Here is a 23,654-nt window from a genome sequence, read left to right as displayed (position 1 = left end):
GCTGCGCAGTTTGCGCTGCAAAGCCACGAAGAACTTTCCGCTTTTAGCGCTAGAAACAACGCACGACGTGCATCGCGTGCGTTTAACTATAAGAGTTTCGAACGACATGCGCGTACACGGTTGCGTAGACATCTTACTTTGCGCGCGTGAACTTGGTACGTGCGTGAAACTAATAAAGCTACCCAATGCCACTACTCGCACAGTAGAAATGGATCAAATACACAATTGCGAGCAGGAGCTCGGAGTGTCTGCCTGTAGACGTTTGAAAGCAGTAACTTTCTTATTTGAACAACTTAAATTCGCTTTCCACGGATTCCACAATGAAAAGAATTTACAGCTTATAACCGCGTCGTACGCACTTTTATTTTATTGAATTTCCTAACGGTTCAATTACACAACCAGATTATTATACACTCAATACAGTGAACTTTTTGCACTTCTTGTCACGGTGCATTAGATTTTGCCATCAGACATAACTGCACAATAGAGTGTCATTTTAGTTGCGTTCGTTAATGATTTCCTTTGAAGATTACCTGCTTATTCATTCGTTCACCATTCACATGGGCCGTAAATTGAGCGTTTTTCTCCTAGTCGAGAGCCCAGATTTACTATAAAGTTTTCATTCCGAAGATAGAGTTTATGCTTGATCTTGGATAAAGGGGTGGCAATAATTTAATGTGCAAAATAATATAAAGCGGAGATGACCTAGGTTCGGCGGCTTTTGAAAAGATTTCGGACAAAAAGGTTGCATCAATTCCATAACTACCTTTTTTATAAGCAAGGCTGGTTTATCGCGCTCTTAACCTGGTTCAAGTTCAGCTTACTGGCACATATTTTAATTTTTAGGCACTGAGGGATAGTATTAGATCTTGTTGCGCACATATTGATGGCAATGGTCTAAACTTGATGGGTTGCGAAAATTTGCTTTTACCGACTTCTTTTTTTTCTGCTGGCACCGAGTAGTTCAAACTCTCATCTTAAACCCATGGGGTGCGTTTTTGAAAATAATCGAACAGCAGCTGCAACTGTGCAATATTGTAAAATATCTTTATGAACATATTGAGAGGAACGGTGTAAGCTCTGAAAGCGTACCGAAAGTTCGCTTACGAAGCTCTTGCTGTGCTCACAACGAGTTCACAAATAAGACTGCCAAAAAGTGTGCGTTTTTTCAAAATATATAGGAAAAAACTGCAACCCTGTCCAGGGTACATCTGCCGACTGTTCGGTGAACCTATAAGAGAGAACGAAAAAAAAAAAAAAAACGCTCAAACCACTTTCCCAGAAATCGTCAGATTTTTCTGGGCATCTGAAAGACATGACGAGCATTGTCTTTTTTCCCTCCTGGTCACACAGATTCGGGGAACTTGCAAAATAATAAAAGTAAAATAGGGGCTTCTCTTTTCCTCCTTGTAGCGTGAGCGCGCCCATTGTCCAGGCGAAAATGAGGCGGCAAAGTGACGTCATAAACAGCGGGCAGAAAGGAGGCGGAGTGAAGTGTACATCTCTAGGGAAATCATGGTCGTGCGCTGATGCGCGGATATACTGGTCGTCTAGACGGCCCGCAAAAAAAAGCGGCTTCGTTGGGTTGTGGGCCTGGCTATTTAGGAAAGAGAGATGGACCGAGAAGAGAAAGTGAGGAACTCAGTCGTGCACTGCCTGAGCGGAATGCTAAAAGGGGTGCACGGGGAGAGGGATCAGGCGCGTAGGAAAAGTCCTTGACGAGGAGGGGTGAGGGCAGAAGGAAGCGCTCAGTGGTTGATTCAGCCGCGCTTTTTGGTCGGCGGTGGTGCAGAACAAAGGGCACCAGCGGTACGAGTGATTGCGCGACCGCTCTTTTGTCGGGTTACGTGTGCGGGGCAACCCGGCGACCACGCGAGGCGGCGCTCGCAGAGGCGGCACGGAACCAACGTGAACGAGGCGTCGCCGAGTTAACGCTTGCTGGTCGCCGGAGAAAGCGTTGCCGTGCTGTCAGGAGATCGTGGTTTGGCTGTTGCGGGTGGTGCGTTTGCCCTGACACTTGCCACGCACGTCTGCGGCGGTGACCGGTCAGCCCTCTCCCGCTTCACCCCAACGACCGGAGAGGGCAGAACAAGAAAAGCAGGAACCATCTGACCGTGAATTTGGGTATGTACGTGGCCCGCTTTTTCTCACGCCTCAGTGGCCACGACGGCCTTTTCTTTTTCCGTATTGATATTGTCGCGGCACGAACGTTTGCATAATTGACAAGAAACTCAGATTTATATGTTTTTCGTTTACTGAAAATTGTTTTAGGTCCATTGTGCCGGAAGCTGTTTTGCGCGGAGTGGCGCTTTGAAGTAAGTGGCGGCAACATGGTGACTATAGTTACTCTGAACCTACCCGCAATGTTTGTTGCTTACAGACCGAGTGAGATTATTGAAGAAATGAAGATTACAGTTTCAGAAAAGAGGCACTAAGCTTGAGCGGAGATGGCCTAACTCGGAGCTCCTACGCATATCCTACACGGAAAAAGAGTGCCAAAAATGCCGAATCCATCGTTTAGCATTACTTTCTATTTCCGCGTTTTATTTAAGCGACGTTTAGACAGTAGGATAGCTGAATATTGTAGATGTCGGCCCCAGATGTATAGCGTTTATTATTTACGTCTTAGGGGATGTAAAAAAATAACGTTGGAAGCTCAGAAACGTACTTTGCTGGAGAGAAGTGTTAATGCATGGCGAATTCTGACGAAGTTTTCCCCCTTGCTCCTGCGTATCTTCGCGTTCATAAGCGCTATCCAGGGAATCAAAAATATTCATGAAGTAATTCTTCGTGTAGCGACGGAGTTTAGACTATGAACTGAAAATCCTCCACCAATGTGAAAGTAAGACATTGTACACTTAGGTCTCTGATTAGATTTTACCCTCGAGGCTTAGTTTTCCTCTCTCTGCATTCATTTTCATATTACAGAAATATTCGCTTATGCTGCATATCCGCCAAGGCAACTGCTAGTCTGCCCATAAAATCATAAATAGAAAAATAAACATAATAACAATAATAAACATAAATAAAAATAAACAGAACGTGGCTTAAGGCGTACATCTAACACGGCTAAACAGGCTCTAATCTAAAATATAGGATGGCCTTCCAAAGCTGCTAATTTTCAGAAAATCGAGAAAAGAATTCAACGCAAAGGTTAAAAAACGTTCTTGTACGACTAACATTCCATGCGCGATGAAAAACATTTTGTGAGCAAATAGCGTAAAGACAGCAGGATTTCTATTACTGAACGGTCCTCAGAATTACACCGTACATTACAACTGAAGCTAAGGAGTTCCTCGAGAATTCTGCACCTGCTTCCTTGCCCATTTATTTGTTATATGATGCTCACTGATGGCCTCTGCCATATATCGTTCAGGGCAGATTGGAGATAACCGAGTGATTCACGCACGTTTCCTGAGATTACCTCTATATACGCTAAAGAATGGGAGGCTTGAGATCCTTGCTGATGCACAGATGCGCCAGCAGTGATGGGGCAAACCTGGGTGCACTGTTTTGGCGGCAGACAATGCAAATGCACCGCATTTTGGCTGTGCGAAAATCCCACTGAAGTTAACGCCATGCAATTGGTGTTTTCGGCAAAATTGATTTTCTGGCTCATTATCAATCTTTCTATTCGGCAACATACGCCGTATTCATAAGAAAGGAAAGTGGATTTAGAACTCATCAATTCAAGCTTACGAAGTCTTTGCCCAAAAGAACGGGCTGCCACCTTAATGACGTGAACGGCAGCGAAGCATAGCCTCCGAGATCCCCACCTTAAAAAAAAATGGGTAAAAACACATGAATTTTTCTCGAGAAACTGGCCGGTGTTGGCGGCAGCTGTATTTCGCTTCTGGTCTTCTTGAAATTATATAAATGATACTTTTTCGCTGCATGTGGTTACAACGTGGTGCCCTCTCGCTACAGGTTAATGTTTGTCCTTGCCAATAATAAACGCATGTCTTTTTGTCATTGCACATGTCGCTAATAAAAAGAAACCTCGCACCTAATCCGCATGTTGACCATCACCTGGACAGAGGCCGGAAGGAATGTTATAAACTTCATTTGGGTTTGGAGAGCAGAGCGCCAAGTGAGGGAAGCTATAGAATGGGACACATATACAGCCTTCCTGATCTCTCATAATATCTATTTCCACACGCAATGGTATCGACGTTGAAGCAGAGCGGAAATCTCGATAATGAAGTACACGCGTTGGCCATGCTGCTGGTGAGAGCGCCATGTGCTGCGGCTGTTCGACTTCGTGAGAGGCAAACCCTGCGATGCATGTTTTAAGGTCAAGGTCTGAGAGCTTTTTTTTTTTTTTGTCCATCTGACGATTATTTATAGCCCTTGATTGATCCAAATGCCTAACGTTGTTACAAGGATGGTGGCAGGCTCCGAATACTTTAGCGGGTAGCGTCTTCATTTTGGAATAGCACCCCACCCATTTCGGATTCTCGGCCAGTTTGCTCTCGGAACACCACTTGATGCGTGAGCATTCATCGTTACCTGAATTGATAGAGCGACTGGGCCAAGTAAGCGTCCGCTAGTCCCGGTTTCGAACACCGCATCATGGATGATATTTCTGTGTGCGTGTGTAGGGGGGGGGGGGGGTCCTGAGCTTGAATTTATTTTATAACTGTAAAGGGGAAAGGGTAGCCGAGATTAACCGGAACTCAGGCTGCAGTTCCTTGGCTAGCTACATTTTCCGTCGTGCTCGAAGCAACTCGGTGTTGTTAGCAGCTTTAGTTTTTGCTTACGGTTACAACAGCAACTGGAGGCACAATGAAGCTTTTCTTGCGTAATATGATGCGCTGCGAGCGGGTAAAAGACAAGGGCCTCACTAGTTGAGGGCAGCTTATTGTTCCTTTCATTAAGTGGCCGACACAGCTACAGTAAATACTTCCGCGATTCCTTTAATTTCTTGATTATTCCGCTTTATTATTAGATTTGATTGAGGAAGTGCTTGCTTCAGCCGTCATCTCACAGCACACGTCCCTGAACGTTCGTAAAAAGAGCATCACGCATTTCAAGACACATTTCACGTATGACAACGTATGAACTGACAGGACGTCGATTTCAGCTAGTTGTTTTGTATATATATATTGTAAGGTAACGCGAAGGTCGGACTTGGGGAATCAGGCTTTATTACAGACCTGAAGCCTTGGTCGCACACTGCAGCCAAACACACTCCGCGATGACGATGGGTATCTACAAGAGGGAGCAGGATGAAGATGAAGCAGCACGTTCAGCAGTGTGGAAGATGAAGCGCCACACAGTGCTCACACTATATATAGCGCAGTAATTGTAATAAATGAAATAAAATATTTGGCAAAACATTTCTTAACAGCAGGTATTCATATACAACATAAACACAAAGCAGTGCTCTTGTCACTCGCTGAAAACCGAGCAAGAAAAAGTGCTTTTTGACATAATCCCACAAAAACAATAAGTAGTTAATTTTTACCCCTTAACTGAGAAAGGCAACAGCATGGCGATGAATGGCAATAAGCATAAAATGCGATTCGCGACGAACATTTGTTTCCCGATAATGCTCATGTAATGAAATTCGCAGACGGAGAAACTGCAGGGAAGAGACGATTCTTTCGTTGTAGCAGCAATTCCGTTATGATTGAGTCGGACTATAAACTCCATACCTTTTGGCGACGCTTACCCGCCCTTTTTTAAATGAGCAGCATTTTTAGGCCCTTTTTTTCTGCTATCGGCATGGCGCTGCCAATTCCTAAAGCTGGGCGTAGATGTTTACCCTCTCCGCCTCTCACGGGGAATGGAGATTGGGTCCGGGCCCCACCCTGGCGTCATTTGCGATTGAAAGGAGTAGAGATTGCGTGGCGGAGGCTGCAAAGAAGTCAGCCATTGAAAGCGAGTGTTCGAATATTATAGCTGCACATCATTACGGTTTTTAGCGTTGTGCACAGACAACACAGACCCGGCGGCTTTTGAGCTGCAGAGTCTCTGCGTTTTCTCCAGTGTCAGTGCTGACGCCTGCTTACGTCGCATGGCCGCATGGAAACAGCTCTTTGAATCATTTCATCGGTGCTATCAGCTGCTGATGTCGCCCACTGAAAGCGGTGTTACGAATATCGGGCGAAGAAATTTTAGAAAGACGCGAAAACAACACGTAAAAGAGTACACAATGTGCTCGTTAACCTGCACAGTGAGTGCTGTTTTATTGCGAAATGGCAGCCCTGAAAGGTCGGCGTGGCAACCTGTTGCATCCGAATTAAATCTCGACCTGGAGTAGTTGGTGCATAATGAGAATTAGTTCGAAAAAGCACTCGCACGAATGAAGAAAGTTGTCGACAGGACACGCGTTCAGTCACCGCAAGCCTTTGTTAACATGGGAACCGTTTGGGCCGGGTCCAGCATAACCATCATCAGGCGGACTATACCCATTTCAGGGTGAAGACCTCTACATATTCCTCCTATCAACTCAGTCCTGTGCTATCTGCATCCACTTCATCCCTGTAATACTACTTAACCTCATTCGTCCACCCGCCTGACTTTGGCCTCTTTGTGACGTCCAGCACCAGCCTATGTTTAATTATACAAAATTCGCAAAGTGCAGCAGCACCATGCCGTATGATTATCCACAGGATTAAACACACACACACACACACACACACACACACACACACACACACACACACACACACACACACACACACACACACACACACACACACACACACACACACACACACACACACACACACACACACACACACACACACACACACACACACACACACACACACACACACACACACACACACACACACACACACGCACGCACGCACGCACGCACGCACGCGCTCGCACGCGCACGCACGCACGCACGCACGCACGCACGCACACACACACACACACACACACACACACACACACACACACACACACACACACACACACACACACACACACACACACACACACACACACACACACACACACACACACACACACACACACACACACACACAAAACACGCTTCTGGATTGAACTGCATGCCGAGTGGCCACAGCAGGAATACGCACTCCCTCATCAGACCAGAATTTGACCAACATGCTGTAGTAATTGGCCACCACCTGCTTTATGAAGACACTGATTAGCTTCTGGCTCTCCGTCCATATATAGTGGATGCCGAGCAACTGACGCAGTCGAGAGGCTGCGAATCTCTGGCGCCGGTCAGGCCGCCACTGGAAACTGAATTTCGCCATGTTAGACCTTACCTGATGAGGATAGTGTAGGAGTGCTGTTCGAAGAACTGACGGACATTAAATGAGCTATCACGGGGCTTAGCAAGGTAAGCAGGAAGAACGAATCATGCACGAAAAAAGGGAGAGGGGAGACAGAATGCTAGTTGGACGCATGGAATTAGGAAGTTAGCAGGGATTATGTGGGCGCAGTTGGCACAGAAACTGGTTAATTATAATGCTGTGGAAAAGGCCTATTTCCTGCAGCGTGCTTAGTGAGGTTGGTGGTGACATTAGGTGATTACCATCCCTTACTTCACTCATCGTCACACAGATTCCAGAGACCCGGCTACGCGAAAAATATGTCAACTATATAGAAGATAGGAGTCCTCCGCACTAGAGCAGTTTAAGGAGATAGTCCTGCAGAGGAATATTTTTTTCCGTTACATTTAGAGGCTGCACTGCTACCAATGCGGTATAGTTAAAGTCGCATATACTCTTTCTGGTCTACGAGGTCTCAAAAAGGCCTGAGTAAGTTGCGGAAGCTTTACGCTGACGTTTGAGCGTACTAGAGAGGGTTTACGTGCATTTTATCACTAAGTGAAACTTTTTTTTTCTCCACCATATGTCAGTGCATAGTAACGATGTATCCAGGACAGAGAAACGCCTAGTTTAGTAATCGGAGCTCTACTTTTTCTGTGCGCTTGAGAAGCTTCATAATCCCTTTTGCGATTACACATTGATCTGCGCACAGCCAAACGCTCGATCGAAATGGAGCAGCAGATACTTCATTAAGTTTCCAGGGAAGCGCTATCATAAAGTGAACGTTAAAAAAAAAGAAAAAAAAAATCATTCCGAGGGCAGGCATTTATAACCGCGCCTTCTTAATAGCTCTTTTGAGGGGCTCATTGATAGCAAATTGTTTGCCTGCATTAAACCCATCTTACTCAACGTTGCTCAAATGATCAATTCAGCGAGTCCAGTAGGATACCTTCGGCATCTATTATTGTTTTTGTGCTTGTAAAGAAAACGCTAGGCCGAAACCCACTCCGAGCGGATTTCTATAGTGAAACAGAAAGGGCTGCAGGGGTCGACCGCGATCGTCGCCACGTGCCGATCGTTTCGGCAGGCGTGTCCCGGCCACCGCGGCCCGAGGGAAGCGCGCGCGAAGCGCGTGTTGTCGGGTCGGCTATCGTGTTGCCCTGGTGATCGCCGAGGCAGCGCGCTCCCGCCTGCACTCGGCTCTCCCACCTGAACAACGACCTGAGTTTGCCTTTCTCCCGCGTGATCCCGATCAATGGCGAATGTCACAACGGCACCGGATCGCCGGCAATAGCGCAGTGCGTTCATTTAGCTAGGCAGAAAAATTAAAAAAGGAGGACAGTTCCTCACGTCACCGGAGACTTAACACAAGACCGACGGAACTCAGGGAGGCGGAAGGAGAGAACGACTCAACTTCAGCTTCGGATTTGCTCGGATCTTTGAAAGCTACAAGGTAAACCACATTTGTACGTATACTGTTTCGTTACTGCGTTAAAAACAAATGCCTACGTAGGGTTCCCCTTGATGAGTTTGATGTCCCTGCTCTCTGCAACGTTCCTGCAGCGTCGGGTGTACCGCGGCAAATGGGTGGCTGCGCGAAACCTCGGTCGCCGATTTCTCCCACGGCCCTTGAGTGCTCCTTGCTCTGAATCAATGCTCGCGCATCTTGGCCGAACAATAATTGAGTGAGGCTACCGTCCCTTCCCAGTGAATCCGCGGGCGCATCATCCGGGGCTCTGCTCGGTTACACGCGGCCCATCCCGTGCGCGTGAGAAAAAGCGAAGCGCGAGCAGTAAGGCGCGTTCACGGACGTGCCCACGCTGCTTTGAGCGAGATGCTTGCGCGGATCGGGAGCGGTCCGTGAGAGACAAACCGGTTACAACGCTCGTCGTCGTGCGCATTGTTCTTGCTGCTTTGTGCTCTGGCACCGTCTCTGTGTTTCCACGCATCCTCGCGTGCGGCCTTGTTCGCCGCAGCCCACGTCCGGCTAATATATGCGATTGGTTATTTGCGAAGGGTCATTTGAGTCGCCGCGAAGGAAGGGCCCTGCTGTACAGCTGTTCGGCACGACTACAGCCAAGGTAAAAAAGCCGCTTCCCCATTAGCGTAAGTAAAGAGTGTTGCCACGCTCTTCCGAGGCTGGCCGTCTCATTTCGGGTCCTTTCTTTTCCCTCTGTGAATTTTTGTGTTGATAATTTTGTTTTGACTTTCTTGAGGAACGCTACCACTGCCCATACTCAGTGCTAGAGCGGAGGCCGGGTCTGCACAGCTCGCTCCAGCCTTGGAGGCGCTTGGCCGCCTGCTAGCCTTTCGTATTGGGACTTGCTGCATTTTAAAGTGCGTGTGATCTTTCATGCCCCCGCCCCTCCTCCCCTGCAACCCTTGCCACTGAATAAACACGAAACTTTAAAAGTCATTTACAGACAGCGGCTTACAATATGTAAAATGGGCGTCGCCACCAGCGCCGCCGCCATTTCTAGCCTTCTGTGCTGCCCTTAACACCGCTAAATGTGCCGTGCTGCTGTGCAGACTGACTACACATAGCCAGTGTTGATCTAAGGGCTGCTTATTGAGTGCTAATGCGTATTTGACGGAGCGCGCAGTGAAGTTGAGGAAACAGTTCCAGTGTTCAATTCGCGGCAGTCTGGTGACAGAGCGTCCACTGATACATTTGGTGCTACATACTGCCGCTTTCTCGGAGCTGTCTTGCATCTGCGAGATTTAGCGAGAACGGGACAGGATAAAAGTTACCTACTGAAGAAGAAGAAAGAAGTAACGTAATTTTGCCGCGTTGACTAGTTCTCTGCCATTCATTCCTGAAGGAACCATGGCTAAAAAATGCGTAAAAGGGGCCACTGCCTTAGTTAGATCCCAACACCCCGACGGATGCTTACTCATCTCAAGGATGGTGAGAGCAACTAGACCCACACTTCCTTCTGTAAGTGGCGCGAATTACAGATTGCTTCCGCGCCGCTCAGCCGTGGCCCTGCACGTCTTATTTCGGTTTGATCACCCGTTACCCATACTTGGCTATGCCACGGGTGGACATAAGGTCTCGTTTAATCCCCTGTGTCAATTCTGTCGTACTGCAGTTATTTCTATGCAGGCTAGCGAAACGTGCAGCTTTATTACAGACAGGTATCCAGGGAGAAGATGGCTACACAGTATGTAAGACAATGAACGAAGGTAGAGGACTTGTCCAGATGAAGACAAGTTTTCTTTCCGAAACGGTGGCTCGGGTTGCGAGCTCTTGTTCAGTGCTCTTTCAAGCAGGTATTGGTTGATACAATCTCCAAGGGCATTTCATATTTGGTGGCTTTTTCATGTGTTTGGAGGAAGTGGTCATTCAGCATTCGGCATTTAATGAAAGAGGCGTTCACTTTCGCCCCCGTATGCGAGGAATAGCGGCAAAGTAGACGCGTGAGGGAAGTGCCGCCTACTTTCTGCAGTCTGATTTAATCTCATTCGAATCGAACGAATAACTACATTACATCTAATATCATTAATCACCTGGTACAGAAAACATTTATTGCCACCAGGTTCGAACGAAATTTGCCATCGTATGAGTTTTTCAAAGCATGATACAGAACCAGGAGAAAAGGGCTGTACACAAGAAGAGCACAAGTTGGTATAGAAAGTCTAGATACAGAATGATCAGCTGCAGAATGATAACGCCCCCCCATACTCCAGAATACGGGATTAGCATTTCAGCGACCTAACAAGCTATGACGCAACGGGTACGGTCGCCAAATAGCGACTCCAAGTTCAGCTAGAGTCACTTATTCTCTAAATGACCGAATGCAAGCGCAAGGTTTTACCTTGCAGCAAACACAGAGCAAACATAGACTATCGTGCGTCCAGTTACGTCAGGCGATTAAGGTTACTCGTGTACCTCTTCACGGTTGATGCCACGAATTTGTTTGCGCTACAAGAAAACATCACAGCGCTGGGAAATTTGGCACAAATAACGAGAAAGTTCGGACGAACGTACCGCAAAAGTTGCAGTAAAATCCAAGGAGGCTGAAAAAAAAAAAAAACTGGAGTTGCCCTTGTGCCTAATGAGCAGGCTTTCATATAAAACGCACCATCTTCTTATGTTCTAAGCCCTTCCTGCTAACAGTCGTGATTGCTGAGTATCGGTAGACCTCAATGTTGAGTCCAAACTTTATTGTTTTCAAGGAGTAGTCACCTACGGGGCTGAAACGTGCAGGCTGAGAGCTATAGAACGGAAAAGTGCAGTCTTAACATATAGGAAGTGTGCTGAGTGGGTCCAAGAAATAGCTCGAGTTACTGACATTCTAGTGGTAATTATGAAGAAGAAATGGGCATGAGCAGGGAGCGGCAGAAAGTCAGGTTGGCGAATGAGGTTAAGAAGTTTCGAAGGGGTCAAATGAATGCAGCTAGCACAGGACCGAGTTAATGTAAGGAATATGGGAGAGGCCTTCGCTCTGCAGTGGGCATAGTCCGGCTGATGATGATGATGATGTAATGCATACCGGAGGGAATGATAGTGTCGTTGCATCTCGTAGCCGGGAATTCCGGTGTTCACTGGCTGTTCAGAAAGAACGTGACCAGGAAGCTCTAAGCCCCAGGCACAAAAGAACAGCCGTTCCCTAAAAAAGCTTGCCAACCGTAGTCGCGTGCTTCGTGTTGGTTTTGAGACACAAAAATAATATGGGCTTCACCTTCATCGCATGTTTCAAAGCTGGGGTTTACAAATACTGTAGCCGCTGGTCTGAATAATGAGTACCAAATATTTTGCGGGCTCTCGATTTTATAGTGCACCGTACTTCCACTGCGCACTGTTTTACTCGACATCATAGCAAGTTCGTGGTGCCGAAAAGTCGGAAAACTGGGGTACCCAGTTTTGGCTAATGTGATCAAAAAAGGTGTCGGAAATACGCACGTGGTTTCGTATCGAAACTGTTACGCAACCGTTCTTTGTGCAGCGTTCAGGGTGACGTCATAGCATTTCGCTTCTAATTTAGCATCCATGTCACCTCAGCTTTTCTTATTGAAGTTTGCGCGATGGCAGTCAGTGAACGCAGATAGCATGGAAAGTGCGAGAGCAGCAGAAGAGATGAAACGACACGACCTCAACCTACGCGCAGGCTGCTTCCTGGTTTAAAACAAAGTCTGAGAAATGCAACATGCCAGCGCCTCTTACTGCTATCAGCACACCATCGAATATCACATTATCATGACCTGCCCCCTGTCTATCTACGCACCCAATGGAAGCCGCTTGTAACGTCCGTTTCAAGCGTTTCTGGGGGGTCGAGGCCGTGTTACCTGTTTCGAACATCATATGTCTATCCATTATCGCACAACGCACATAAGTGCGTTCTCGCGCCAACTTTTTTTCCTTCTGTGGTATACGTTAAATGCTTGGTTTGGTTTAAGGGATTTGACGTCCGGAAATTTCGGCCAGCTAGAGTTCTTTAATATGCACTGACACCGCACAGCACACGGGCGCTTTGCTTTTCGCTTCCATCGAAAAATGGCTGCCTTGGCCGGGATTCGGATAAGGTAAAATATTACAATATTTTATTTAGGTAATTAAGCGTTTTTGTTTAACTGCAAGCAAGCTTTGAAGGAAAGAAAAGCCTGAGGTGAATTACAAAAAAAAAAAAGCCACTTTCTACTCCGAGTGGCACCAGTGATCTCCAGCTTGCAGGTGGCCAAGCACTAAAACGTGCCGAACACACGAGAAATCTCGTACAGCAAGATGCTGCCAGGCCCATGCCGTGCCGTTGCTGTTTACGTAAACAGCAACAGCAACGGCACGGCATGGGCCTGGCGGCATCTTGCATCTTGCCTTCACTTTGGGCGCCTGCTACACGCTGATATTGTTTTCTTCATATTTTTGTTTTTGCAGATGTGATAAACCAGCAACGCATTCGAGTCCCCTTAGCGAGGCAACGACATTCTGTAGCACAAACAGCACAATACAACAAATAGCATTTTACGCAATACACACTTGGCCGAAAAACAAACAAACGCGTCCTGAATAAACCTGCGCTCACTCTGAAGTTGCGCACGTCGCCAGAATCATTTATGAATGCTTTAGCATTCGGTACATACATGTCAAAAGGTTTTGAAATAATACCTCTGTCCCACGAACACTTCCGATCCTCATTAAACTTGATCTGCATTGAGGCTTTCAAAAAAGGATTGAAGCATCCGGTGCTACACGAGGTTTTCAATGCGCATTGAAAAAGTTTCTTCGTGTGTGCTAGGCGATGCCGAAGGTTCTGCCGACATCCAAAGACCAGTGGTCTGTCGTCTGCTGTCATCTGTCGTCAGTCGCAATGAGTCTAAAAAAGAAACACGAGATTCTGGTAATTATTGCGCGATTTCAGCGTACACAGTAGCATTTCGCTTTTGGCGTCTCATATCACCTAATCTATCTTCCCAGTAGTCGATGAGTGCTGCAGTTTCTCTTTCGCTCCACAATTTCCGCGCCGAGGATGTCATCTTTGCAAGCGGTGTAGTACCGTGGTGTCGAGATTATAAAATTTGCTCAATACAAACAAGCTTGATGCTCTAGGAATGTTCTAACAATATTTTATAAATGTTGTACCATGCATTTTAATACATTTATATGTTATTATTTGCGGTTCTATCGCGTTTATTTGTTTTCAGATTTTGGACCGCGCTGGTGAAGAAGGTGTCGGCCGCTTTCGAGTATGATTGAAACCTTAAGAGCGATTGAGGAAGCAGCTTTAAGTCAAGCAGGCTCGAGCTCGATTGCACTTGAAAGTTGCCGTGTGACAAACTCGATCTGCATTGAGTTGAATGCAGATCGAGTTCAATGAGGATCGAAAGTGTTCGTGTGACAGGGGTATAACTTAGAGGTCACTGCAGAAACTGCACTGAGAGAACGAAGAAGCATTAGGGCTGCCGGGATGGGTTTTTATAACTTTTACTTTTCGCACTTTGTAATGCGTTTAATTTTATTTCTTTCATTGCTTATTTCATTATTATTTACCACTGACCGTTAATCATCGTAATCAACAATAACAATAATTAATACTAATTATCGTCATAACTTTATTGCTATAATGTGCACATAGTTTCTAATGCGTTCGCATCAACAAAAATGGCTTTGTGGTGACACTGAGCAATTCCTCCAAATTCCTCTGTAATAAAACATTAGCGCCACCCAACGGTGTGTCAGCGGACAGAAATTAATCAGACGGCGGCTGCAATAATTAGCTGCGCTCAGAGACTATCGCTTCGAGTTGCGGCAAATGGCAATGTGGCCGGCTTAGAAGGACACTTTCGCCGCAGTTTCCGATTGGGATTCGAGCCAACGGCATATGTACCTCCAACTGTATGCCGTTAATTGTCAGTGTGGGTGTCCGCCGAGAAGTGAGACAGACAATGCGTATTCCCTTTCCGTGAAAACCAAGCCAACTAAAGTTGTTTAACGGTGGGCTAAACTCTGCGCCAGTCGTCAAACGTGTTGGAAAAAAATGTACGCTATTGTGCCAGCTCTTAGGCGAAGCGTAAGCGTCTCGCAAGATCTTTTTTCAACGTCTCTGCATCGTTATCTAAAAAGGTCTCTCCGGCTTCGTTCAAATACATCGTGGGCGGTTTTGCCATTCTGTGGAAAGCCTCAGCACGCTGTGTGGCTTTTCACTTCTGTCAGCCGAACCCGAGTAAGCGGCACAAGGGTTCGACGAGCAATCCTTTCTTTGGTGCAGGTGCACGATGGCTTCTCGGGCATTCCTGCTGCTGGCGCTAATGGCGACAGCGGCATCCCTAGCAGCGTGTGCAGCACAAGACGGTGGCGCAGCGACGCCACACAGTGTGGTCAAGAGGGGCCTGCTGGACAGTATAGCCAGCGGAGCCAGGAGCCTTCGCGACGGGGCCTCCCAGTTCTTCGAGCGCTCCTGGTGTGAGTGGCAGCGCGATTCATATCTTTCGCTGCCAGAGTAAGAGAGTGGAAGCAATAATTCCAGAGATTTGCCTGAGCTAAGGCTACATACAGTAGTGTTTGGTGTCCGTGGATGTCACTGCAAAGTCTGTGAACGGTTAGCCCAATCATATAACTGACGTACACTCTAAGCACGGTAACCTTTGGGTAAGCTTTGTAAAAGTGCACATTTTCACATTCATCAGCGCCTATAATTTAAGTGTTACAAAATGTAACTTTTCTTCGATTAACCTTTATAAAAGTTACAAATAGTAAAGGTTACGTCTAATTTATACATAGGTTACATGTATTTGAAGCGGTGTAACCTTTGCAAAGGTATACAGCAATCAAAATGGCATAGGTTACTTGCTGCAGCACGTGTACCCTTTGTACGCTCTCATGTTTGACATAAAAAGTATGTTTATCAGAAATGTCCTTTGAGCGTGCTAAACGTTATGAGATCCAAGACTGCTGGGCATCGATTTCAACGGTGCAAAAATTAACCAGGTTTATGGTGTTGAAAGACAACAAACGAAAAAATTCTTGTATTGCAATATAAAGAAAAATAAGCATATAATTATGGTTCAATAAAACGAAATAATGGACTGTGAAAAGGCTGACCGCCGAAGAATTGACGAGTTTGAATTGTGGTGCTGGCGAAGACTATTGAGAGTTCCTTGGACTGCCAGAAGATCAAATCAGTCGATGTTATCGACCATAAACCCTGACTGTTCATTGGAGGGTCAAATTCTAAAGTTAAAGCTCAGCTACTTTGGCCATCTGATGAGAAGAGAAGAGTCGCTGGAAAAAGATTTGATGTTGGGAAAGGTTGAGGGTCGCCGGAGAAGGGGTAGGCAGCGAACGCGATGGTTAGATGGCATCCTCAAGGCACTGCAGATGAAGTTATGTGATGTTAGGAAGATAGTGAGAGACCGGAAAGCGTGGCGTGACATGGTTCATAGGGTCACGAAGAGTTGGACACGACTGAACGACTGAACTGAACTGAACTGAAAACGAAATAAATAAAATCACTATATTGTAAATCAAATCAACTTGAAGATTGTATACGGAACAAATTCAGTGGTATATGGAACACTGCAAATACAACATACAAGCGGTGCAAAATAAGAGAATAAATATTGTAAAGACAGAATTTATCACACATTTGAAGAGGCATTCAAGTGACTAAGATCTTAAGGGATGCAGTAAGTAGTAAGAGAACACGGGTGCTTTCAAAACATGGCGAAATGCAATGATAGATGACCATGATTCTAAACATATCTTTAAACGCGTGTGTCAGCCATCCGCTAATTGTGCTCTCAAAAAAAAAGAATTAAAATTTCTTGCTCAGCAATATGCCTTGTTTGATACAGGTTTCCTCGTATGATGGGATACATGCTGCAGTGATTGTCCTTATGTGCTTTCTTTCATTTTGTTGATAAAAGCAAGTGCTGTATTTTAGCAAGTGGCCTTTCAATAAAACCCGAGTTGTTAGTAGCGCCTTGCTTCAGACTCGCGCTTTTCGAGAAGGCGGGTAGTAGAGCTGCTCCATTAAAATATGCATTCAGGCTTGTTGTCCTGCCAGATGCGCTCACTCTGTTTCTTGTGTACCATCATTCTGCGCCTAAAACATGCTTTACAAATTTGAGGAAGCTCGCCAAGCTCGTTCATAAGGCTTTTCCGGAATCTGAGGTGTCAGATGTGAAAGGAGAACCTGATACAAACAGTCGGTCTCCAAGCGATCAAATGCTATATAGCCACATCTCCCGTGGTTTTTATGAGGCTTTATATTTCCAGTGGAAACCGGTTACACGAAGTCGAACACCTGCGTAGCTGCAGAGAACTAGCGAAGTATGCTCGCTGATATTTTATGCCAGCTGATACGGCCTGATCTTCCGACCACGTATACGCATGGGCCTCAACCAAAAAAGACGACGATATACAGTGATGAATGTTTCTGTGTTTTGCTTATATAGCTTTTCTGCCACCGGTGTATCATTATCTCTTCAGGCCATTAACCTTGAAACCGTGTCCGTTTACTTAACTGTGTGAAGCATCCATGAATTCGAGTCTCTGCTTACACATTTCCGTACGTCCTGATTTTTCCATACTTTCCATTTCCATTTCCATACATTTTCCCTTTTCCATACATGACGCTAATGAGTAATCAGTGCCGTCGGAAGATTTTAACAGTGCCATCCAATTGCCCCTTTCTTTCACTGTTTGCAGCCAGCGTCAAATCGGCGTTCATGGACTTCGTGAACTGGCTGCGTGGAATGCCTTCACCGGTGAGTGGCCACTGATTTCCTATTTGCGGGCAAAATTGCACGAGTTCTTATTCTGAAATGATCGAAACACCCCTAAACAGGAAAAAAAAAAAAAAAATCTCGAAGGCTTCTCATCAGCCCGAAGGTACGCGATGTACTTTACGCATGTGTCACATCAACGTGTCACTATCTATAACAACAATTACGCATAAAGTTTGATAAATACTAGAATGTTCTGTAATGTTATAAGAAAAGCGGATAGAACATTCAATACGTGTAATCAGGGGCATTGCGGTGCGCGCAGAAATATAATTATTTCGGTAAATTGGAACGGCAGTTTTCAACGCAGACGTGGCGGCAGTCTTTTCTTTGGTTGCCATTCTGGCAGAGGCGAGCTAATCTAGCTTGAATGGATGGGATCCATGATTAACTGCAGTTCACTGTAGCATTGCAAAATAATGATTCGCATCAAAATGGAAGGCTCAGACAATATAAACTATGAGGGGACAATCGCTTGCCCTGTCTGCATGTGCTATTTCGTTAGTAATACATTTAGGAAGCCAGGTAGAATGAGAGGAAGAAGATTGTTTACACGGTATGAAGGAGCACTGAACAAGGGTGAAAGGGATACACCTCAGTTCGCAGGTCGAGCCAACGTTTCGACAAGTTGGCTCGACCTGTGAACTGAGGCCGTTCCCCTTTTACCCTTGTTCAGGGCTCCTTCATATTATTTAGGTAGCCAGTAACAATTTGTCCAACTAAACACTTTGAACATCGACGCAGCAGAGGCCAACCTTGTGTATTTGGTGACAGTGCCAATGACTGCGTTATCGTTCTCTTCACGCCGATCTTCGCCCGCTCGTAGGTTGGGCAGACCTCCTTCTGCAGCAAGGCAGTTTATTAGCGACAACACTGTTACAAGGCAGTTCAAAAAGAAAGCTGACCAAACGTGGCCGAGAATTTCCCCTTCCCCTCCCGCTCTTCTCTTCTCAAAGCATTGCCTTAAATCAGTTTGCCCAAGATTCAGGAAATCACTTCACAAATCAATAAAAATTCAGCTTCCTAATGCCAATCAAAGAATTTTACCTTAAACGCGCCCATGGCGTGCCAGTGCTAGCATGATTGTTTTTACTTGCGAGGATCATGCGCATCATAAGAAAGGAGATGCTAAAAGACCAATCTGCTTGCTATCTGTTTCGTATAGGGTATTTACCAAGGTAATCGCTAACACAATCAGGGCAACATTAGACTTCAAAAAAAAAAAAAAAAAGGATCAGGCAGGTTTCCGGAAAGGGTAGACTATCGATCCAGGTAAAAAAAAAAAAAAAATTCTCAGAATATAACCAGCTCTTATACATAACATTCATTGATTACTAAAAAGCATTTGACTCAGTAGAAACCTCGGCAGTAATGTAGGCATTGCGAAATCAGTGTGTGGACGAGCCGTATATGAAGTACTGGGAGATATATACAGTGGCTGCACAGCAACCATAGTTCTGCATAAAGAAAATAACAAAGTTCCCATAAAAAATGTGTTAGGCAAGGAGATACGATCTTCCCAGTACTATTCGCAAGTTGCTTAGAGGAAGTATTCAGAGAATTGGAATGCGAGAAGTGGGGGATAAGGGTTGATAGGGAATACCTCAGTAACCTGGGATTAGCTGATGACATTGCTTTGCTCTGTAATTTAGGCGATGAAGTGCAAATAATCATCGATGACGTAGACAGGAAAAGCAGGCTTGAAGATCAATATGCAGAAGATCGACAGCCTCGGGAAGGAACGGCAGTTAACAATAGGTAGCGAAACACTGGAAGTGTGAGGGCATATGTCTACTTAAGACAAGTAGCAACCCCTGATCCGGACAACGAAAGGGAAATAACAAGGATAATAAGATTGAGTTGGAGCGCATCTGGCAAGTGCTCGCAGATTATGACTAGCAGCTTATCGGTACCGCTCAAGAGGAAAGTATACAACAGTTGCATCTTACCTGTACTCACCTATGGGGCTGAAACATGGAGGCTAACCAAGAGGGTTGTACGTGATTTGAGGACAAAGCAGAGGGCTATGGAACGAAAAATGGTGGGTGTAAAGCTACGAGATAGGAAGCGTGTAGAGTGCGTCAGAGAACTAACTCAAGTTAAAGAAATTCTAGTGGAAATGAATGTGGACATGGGCAGGGCATGTATGGCGAAGAGACGATAACCGATAATCGCTTAGGCTAACGGTAGAAAGTTAGGGGGGCAGAGGAGGTTAAGAAGTTCGCAGGAGTCAAGTCGATGCAGTTAGCACAGGACCGGGTTAATTGAAGAAATATGGGAGAGGCCTTCGCCCTGCATTAGTCCGGCTGATGATAATCGTGCGCATTCTGTAGATCAGTTAATGTTCCCCGCGGGTGGCCGCTCAGAGTGACAAGGAAAGCACTTCCCTAAACAAAAAATTACGAGAGACTTTAGCAACTAAAATAGTGAAAGGCTTTCGAAAGCCTGAGTGCTGCATTCTGCTACGGAATCGTCATTAAATAGTAATTAGTTAGACATTATTTAGGAAATTGATTTTAGGCATCTCAAATAATTAATTAGTCATTGATTAATTTATCAGTAATATTACTGATTAGCTTGTAGTTAATTATTTATTTGTCATTAATTAGTAATTATTCTTTGTCATATGACCACATAAGGCACGCATTCGCGCATTCTGTGGTGGTGCTGTGTGATTGATCAATATCTCTATGACGTCATCCCGCCTCGGCCAATCAGAGCTGCTGCAAAAACGGGACACATTTTGTCCACGACAGTATGAGCCATTAAAGGCTTTCTCCTTAGCAAGAGCATCCAGCCTGGACCGCAAGTGCAGAAGAAGCTGTGGCACCCATGCCCTGTCTGTTTCGTGGGCATGTGTTTTTCCTCGCACGGCGAGCCTTCAAACGACTATCGACCACACCCCTCTGGAAGACCCAAAGAGCTAAAGCCGGCTAACCGTCCTCGCCCGAGTCATACACACACCACACACAACGCTCGGAACAATAATAACACTGTCATCGTGGGGTGCCCAAATGAAAGCGCGTGAAGGGGGGCCACTGAGCAGTCGGCGGCCGGAGCAGTCATATTCTGCTAACCTAAAATATCTTAAGGAATGGATGGTAAACTAGCGTAGGAGAAGCCATGAAACGGCTCGAAACACGCTCAAAACCGCAAGTTAGTTATAATAAAGCCAAACCGGTTGAAAGAAAAGGCTCTCATGAATAAATTCGTCTCTTTTTTTTTTCATACATAGCAGGATCCCGCATTTCTTTATTTGAAAGATTTGTCAGCACGGTTTCTTGAGGTTATGGGCCCGCTTTCGCTACCACTGTTTATTTGAAAGCAATATACAGTGTCTTCCACCCAGCAGGATGTAATCAAGGTATTAAAAGTACGGTTAGCCCAAGCACTCTAAAACCAACAAAAAATATTTTGAGTCACCTATGATGATTTGCAGTATCTTGGTTCATCAAAGTAATCAATCAGTAAAGAATAATTAGCTCTTTTAGCTTGGCGAATAAAATATCGAAAAGTGGAGTACGTTGTTACCACCAAGCTTCGGTGTAGCAGCTTTATTTATTGGCGGCCTTCAAAAAAAGCTATCACGTGACCAGCTGCCGCGTTAAATCACTTACCCAGTGCTTGCACATCACCTGGCACGCGTCTCGGCACTTTATAAATGTAAACGGCGCCGCTGTCATGAGGAAGCTTGTTTTATTACTCGAGGTATCGTGCTCGGTCGGTAAAAAATAACTTGTAAATATTTTAAAAGTTAGCTCGTTAATCTTAAATAATAACTCTTAACAGCTTATACCTGGATTCACTACGCTAGGACACAGTCGTTTCTAAAAATATGGTTATATTTGCCTGGAACACCTTTTAAGTGTCTTTAACACTGTTAAACCTGGTTTTATACAATCGAAAGTCTATTTTTCTTGGAATTGCTTTGGTTAGGCTTAGGTTTAAAAACGGGCAGACATCGTTTTGCAGCGATTAAATCGCCGATACTATGGAGTTGAGGATGCCGTCAACTACAGGAGGGAACTCATGAGCGGCGGCCGCTCTTCAATGGAGGCGGGAAGCAAGGCGCCTGTGTCCGTGCGATATCAGTGAAAGTTAATGAACCCCAGGTGATCGAAATTTCTGAAACCCTCTGCTACGGTGTCTCTCATAGCTTGAGTCGCTTTGGGACGTTTTACCCCACAAGCCAAACCTAATAAACTCGAATCGGGTTCCTGCGTATGTAATCTCCATATTGTTATAAGTGTCTAAAATGCACGATGTCTGTCTTTGTCAGTTTTGCTTAATGCGCATTACTTTCTTATTATGTGGTAGTTAGTATGACTGCACTTCTCTCAACTGCACAGGGACAGAGGCCTTCGTCAGGCGCCACCGCATTTAGCTCTGCCTTTGCAGCAGAAGCTGTATTTGCTCGGTTGAAAAAACAAACAAACAAAAACAGACCAATAAGCTAATTTTACCCTCTTCTTTCATGCAGGATGAGGGCCACGAGTTCCGGTTCGCGACTCCTCCGGCGCCAAGGAGACCAGAAGACACCTACACTGAGGAACCAGAATCTGGTTTTGGCTTTGAACCCCGCCACCGCGAACAAGAGGACAAGCCGTGCCGGGACTCAACGGCGCACCCCACCGTCCAGCCGACTACACAGGGCAGCGCGGAAACGGAAAGCACGCCGTCGAGGTCGACAGGGTTTGCAAGTACTACCGCTGAAGCGTCCAACGAACCCACCTCTGAGACGATAGCCTCGGAGCCATCTTCAGTGTCGCCCACTTCGGTGGTCATCACAACTAGTGCGCCGAGCATAGAATCAACTGGTGTTCCAGAAATCGCGGCTCCATCAACTAATGGTGACCAGGATGTGCCGCAGAACACCGAGAGAGCACAGGACAGCACGCGAGTCCCGTCGCCGCCGGAGACGACGACCGGCCAGACAGTCAGCGCGTCGGTAACCCGCGATGTCGCAGAGCCGACATCGACTGTCGACACGCCGGCCCCGTCCATCGACGCCACCAGTAGCCCGACTCTACCGCCAGAAGATCCGTCCGAGAACGACATCGACGGTGAACCACCCAATGCACCGCCGCCAACACCCGCACGGCGCAGGGGAAGCGGTCCGGGATTCGTCATCTCCGACGCTCACTGACTGGTGCCGCAGGCGGAGGAGGAGAGGTGGAGCGCATGCTTGCGTCGACACTATTGGGCTCACTACGGTCGCTTTTACGAGACGCGATGGTTAACCCTACAGTGGCTATGAGGCCTACTTCCAGACCGACAGTATCTTTGCCATGTGTGGAAATACCACGATTTGCCATGATTGCGGAGAGAGACTGTGCCTCTCGTCATGGTCAGGCCCGCCAGCTTTTGCGGACACCTCAAACTTTTGTAGTGTTACCTTGTTGTTGCGGCTTTTGCATGTCATGCCACACCAAGTCGCGCCAAACTCACATCTAGACGTCACGACAAAGAACAGTAGTGATACAAATAAAACCCTTGCGCAGCACGTGAATCGCAGTAGTTTAGGATCTCTAACTGGCGTCGAGGCGTGTTTAGCAATCAGGCAAGCCATTGGAAATGCCATAAACGGCGCCAACTTTCTATGGCTAGGTAGCGAAAAGGGCAAACAGGACACGAAGGGTGGCTGATCCAGGCCCTGATGGGGCTGGGACAGGTAGGTCAACGCCGCTTGCGGCGGGGGCTAGCCTGCCACCAATTTTTATCTTTCGTAGGCCGTCATTGCACCCGCCACTCTTTCGGTGGTGGACGGCGGCTGTTGTTGCGGCGCGCGTCTTTCTCTCCCCTCCTCATTTTCTTTCTTCTCTATTTTCTCTTCTGTCCGCACGAGGCAGCTACAGGAGCTACAGAGCCAGTAGCAGGCCCGTGCATTATCTTTTCCTTCTTCCTACAGCCACAACAACAACCAGTTCACTGCGCAGGAGAACATAGTCTTCTATAAAAGTGCTGTGCTATAAAATGCTTCTATAAAATGCTGTGCTGCTTATAGGAAATACCGCGAAGCGTACGACGTGACCGCGCCTGCTATCGTCTTTTCGCCGCTTTTTCTGTAAGGTTTCGAAATGCGCTTACTTTGCTGTGGGCACAGCTTGACATTTGGGAATTTACACTCCCAAATGAGGAACACATCCCTGAGTAGACGGGGTGCGAAAACTA

The 23,654-nt window shown here is 46.2% G+C and overlaps 1 protein-coding gene across 2 annotated transcripts; it reads left to right on the top strand.

The window, feature by feature from the left end:
- Window positions 1-1,773: 1,773 nt before the first annotated feature.
- Window positions 1,774-23,020, top strand: LOC146186790 (uncharacterized). 2 transcript variants are annotated; one of them, XM_084607407.1, is made up of 4 exons: window positions 1,774-2,124; window positions 14,966-15,159; window positions 17,407-17,465; window positions 21,964-23,020. In XM_084607407.1, exons 2-4 carry the CDS (start codon window positions 14,973-14,975, stop codon window positions 22,627-22,629), a joined length of 912 nt encoding a protein of 303 aa, XP_084463533.1. In that variant the 5' UTR covers window positions 1,774-2,124; window positions 14,966-14,972; the 3' UTR covers window positions 22,630-23,020. The 2 variants fall into 2 exon arrangements, with proteins under 2 accessions (XP_084463533.1, XP_084463534.1); XM_084607408.1 differs by lacking the exon at window positions 1,774-2,124 and adding an exon at window positions 8,472-8,712.
- The last annotated feature ends 634 nt before the right edge of the window (window positions 23,021-23,654 follow it).

The sequence above is a fragment of the Amblyomma maculatum genome, chromosome 6 (genome assembly GCF_055883805.1).
Source record: "Amblyomma maculatum isolate TAMU_Amacu chromosome 6, ASM5588380v1, whole genome shotgun sequence".
Taxonomy (NCBI): domain Eukaryota; kingdom Metazoa; phylum Arthropoda; class Arachnida; order Ixodida; family Ixodidae; genus Amblyomma; species Amblyomma maculatum.
This window is presented reverse-complemented; position numbering and strand designations above follow the sequence as displayed.

Coding starts and splice junctions, on each gene's coding strand:
- LOC146186790 (XM_084607407.1), top strand. CDS start 14,973: ATGGCTTCTCGGGCATTCCTGCTGCTGGCGCTAATGGCGACAGCGGCA. Junction 15,160..17,406: donor GTTCTTCGAGCGCTCCTGGT/GTGAGTGGCAGC, acceptor CACTGTTTGCAG/CCAGCGTCAAATCGGCGTTC. Junction 17,466..21,963: donor TGCGTGGAATGCCTTCACCG/GTGAGTGGCCAC, acceptor TCTTTCATGCAG/GATGAGGGCCACGAGTTCCG.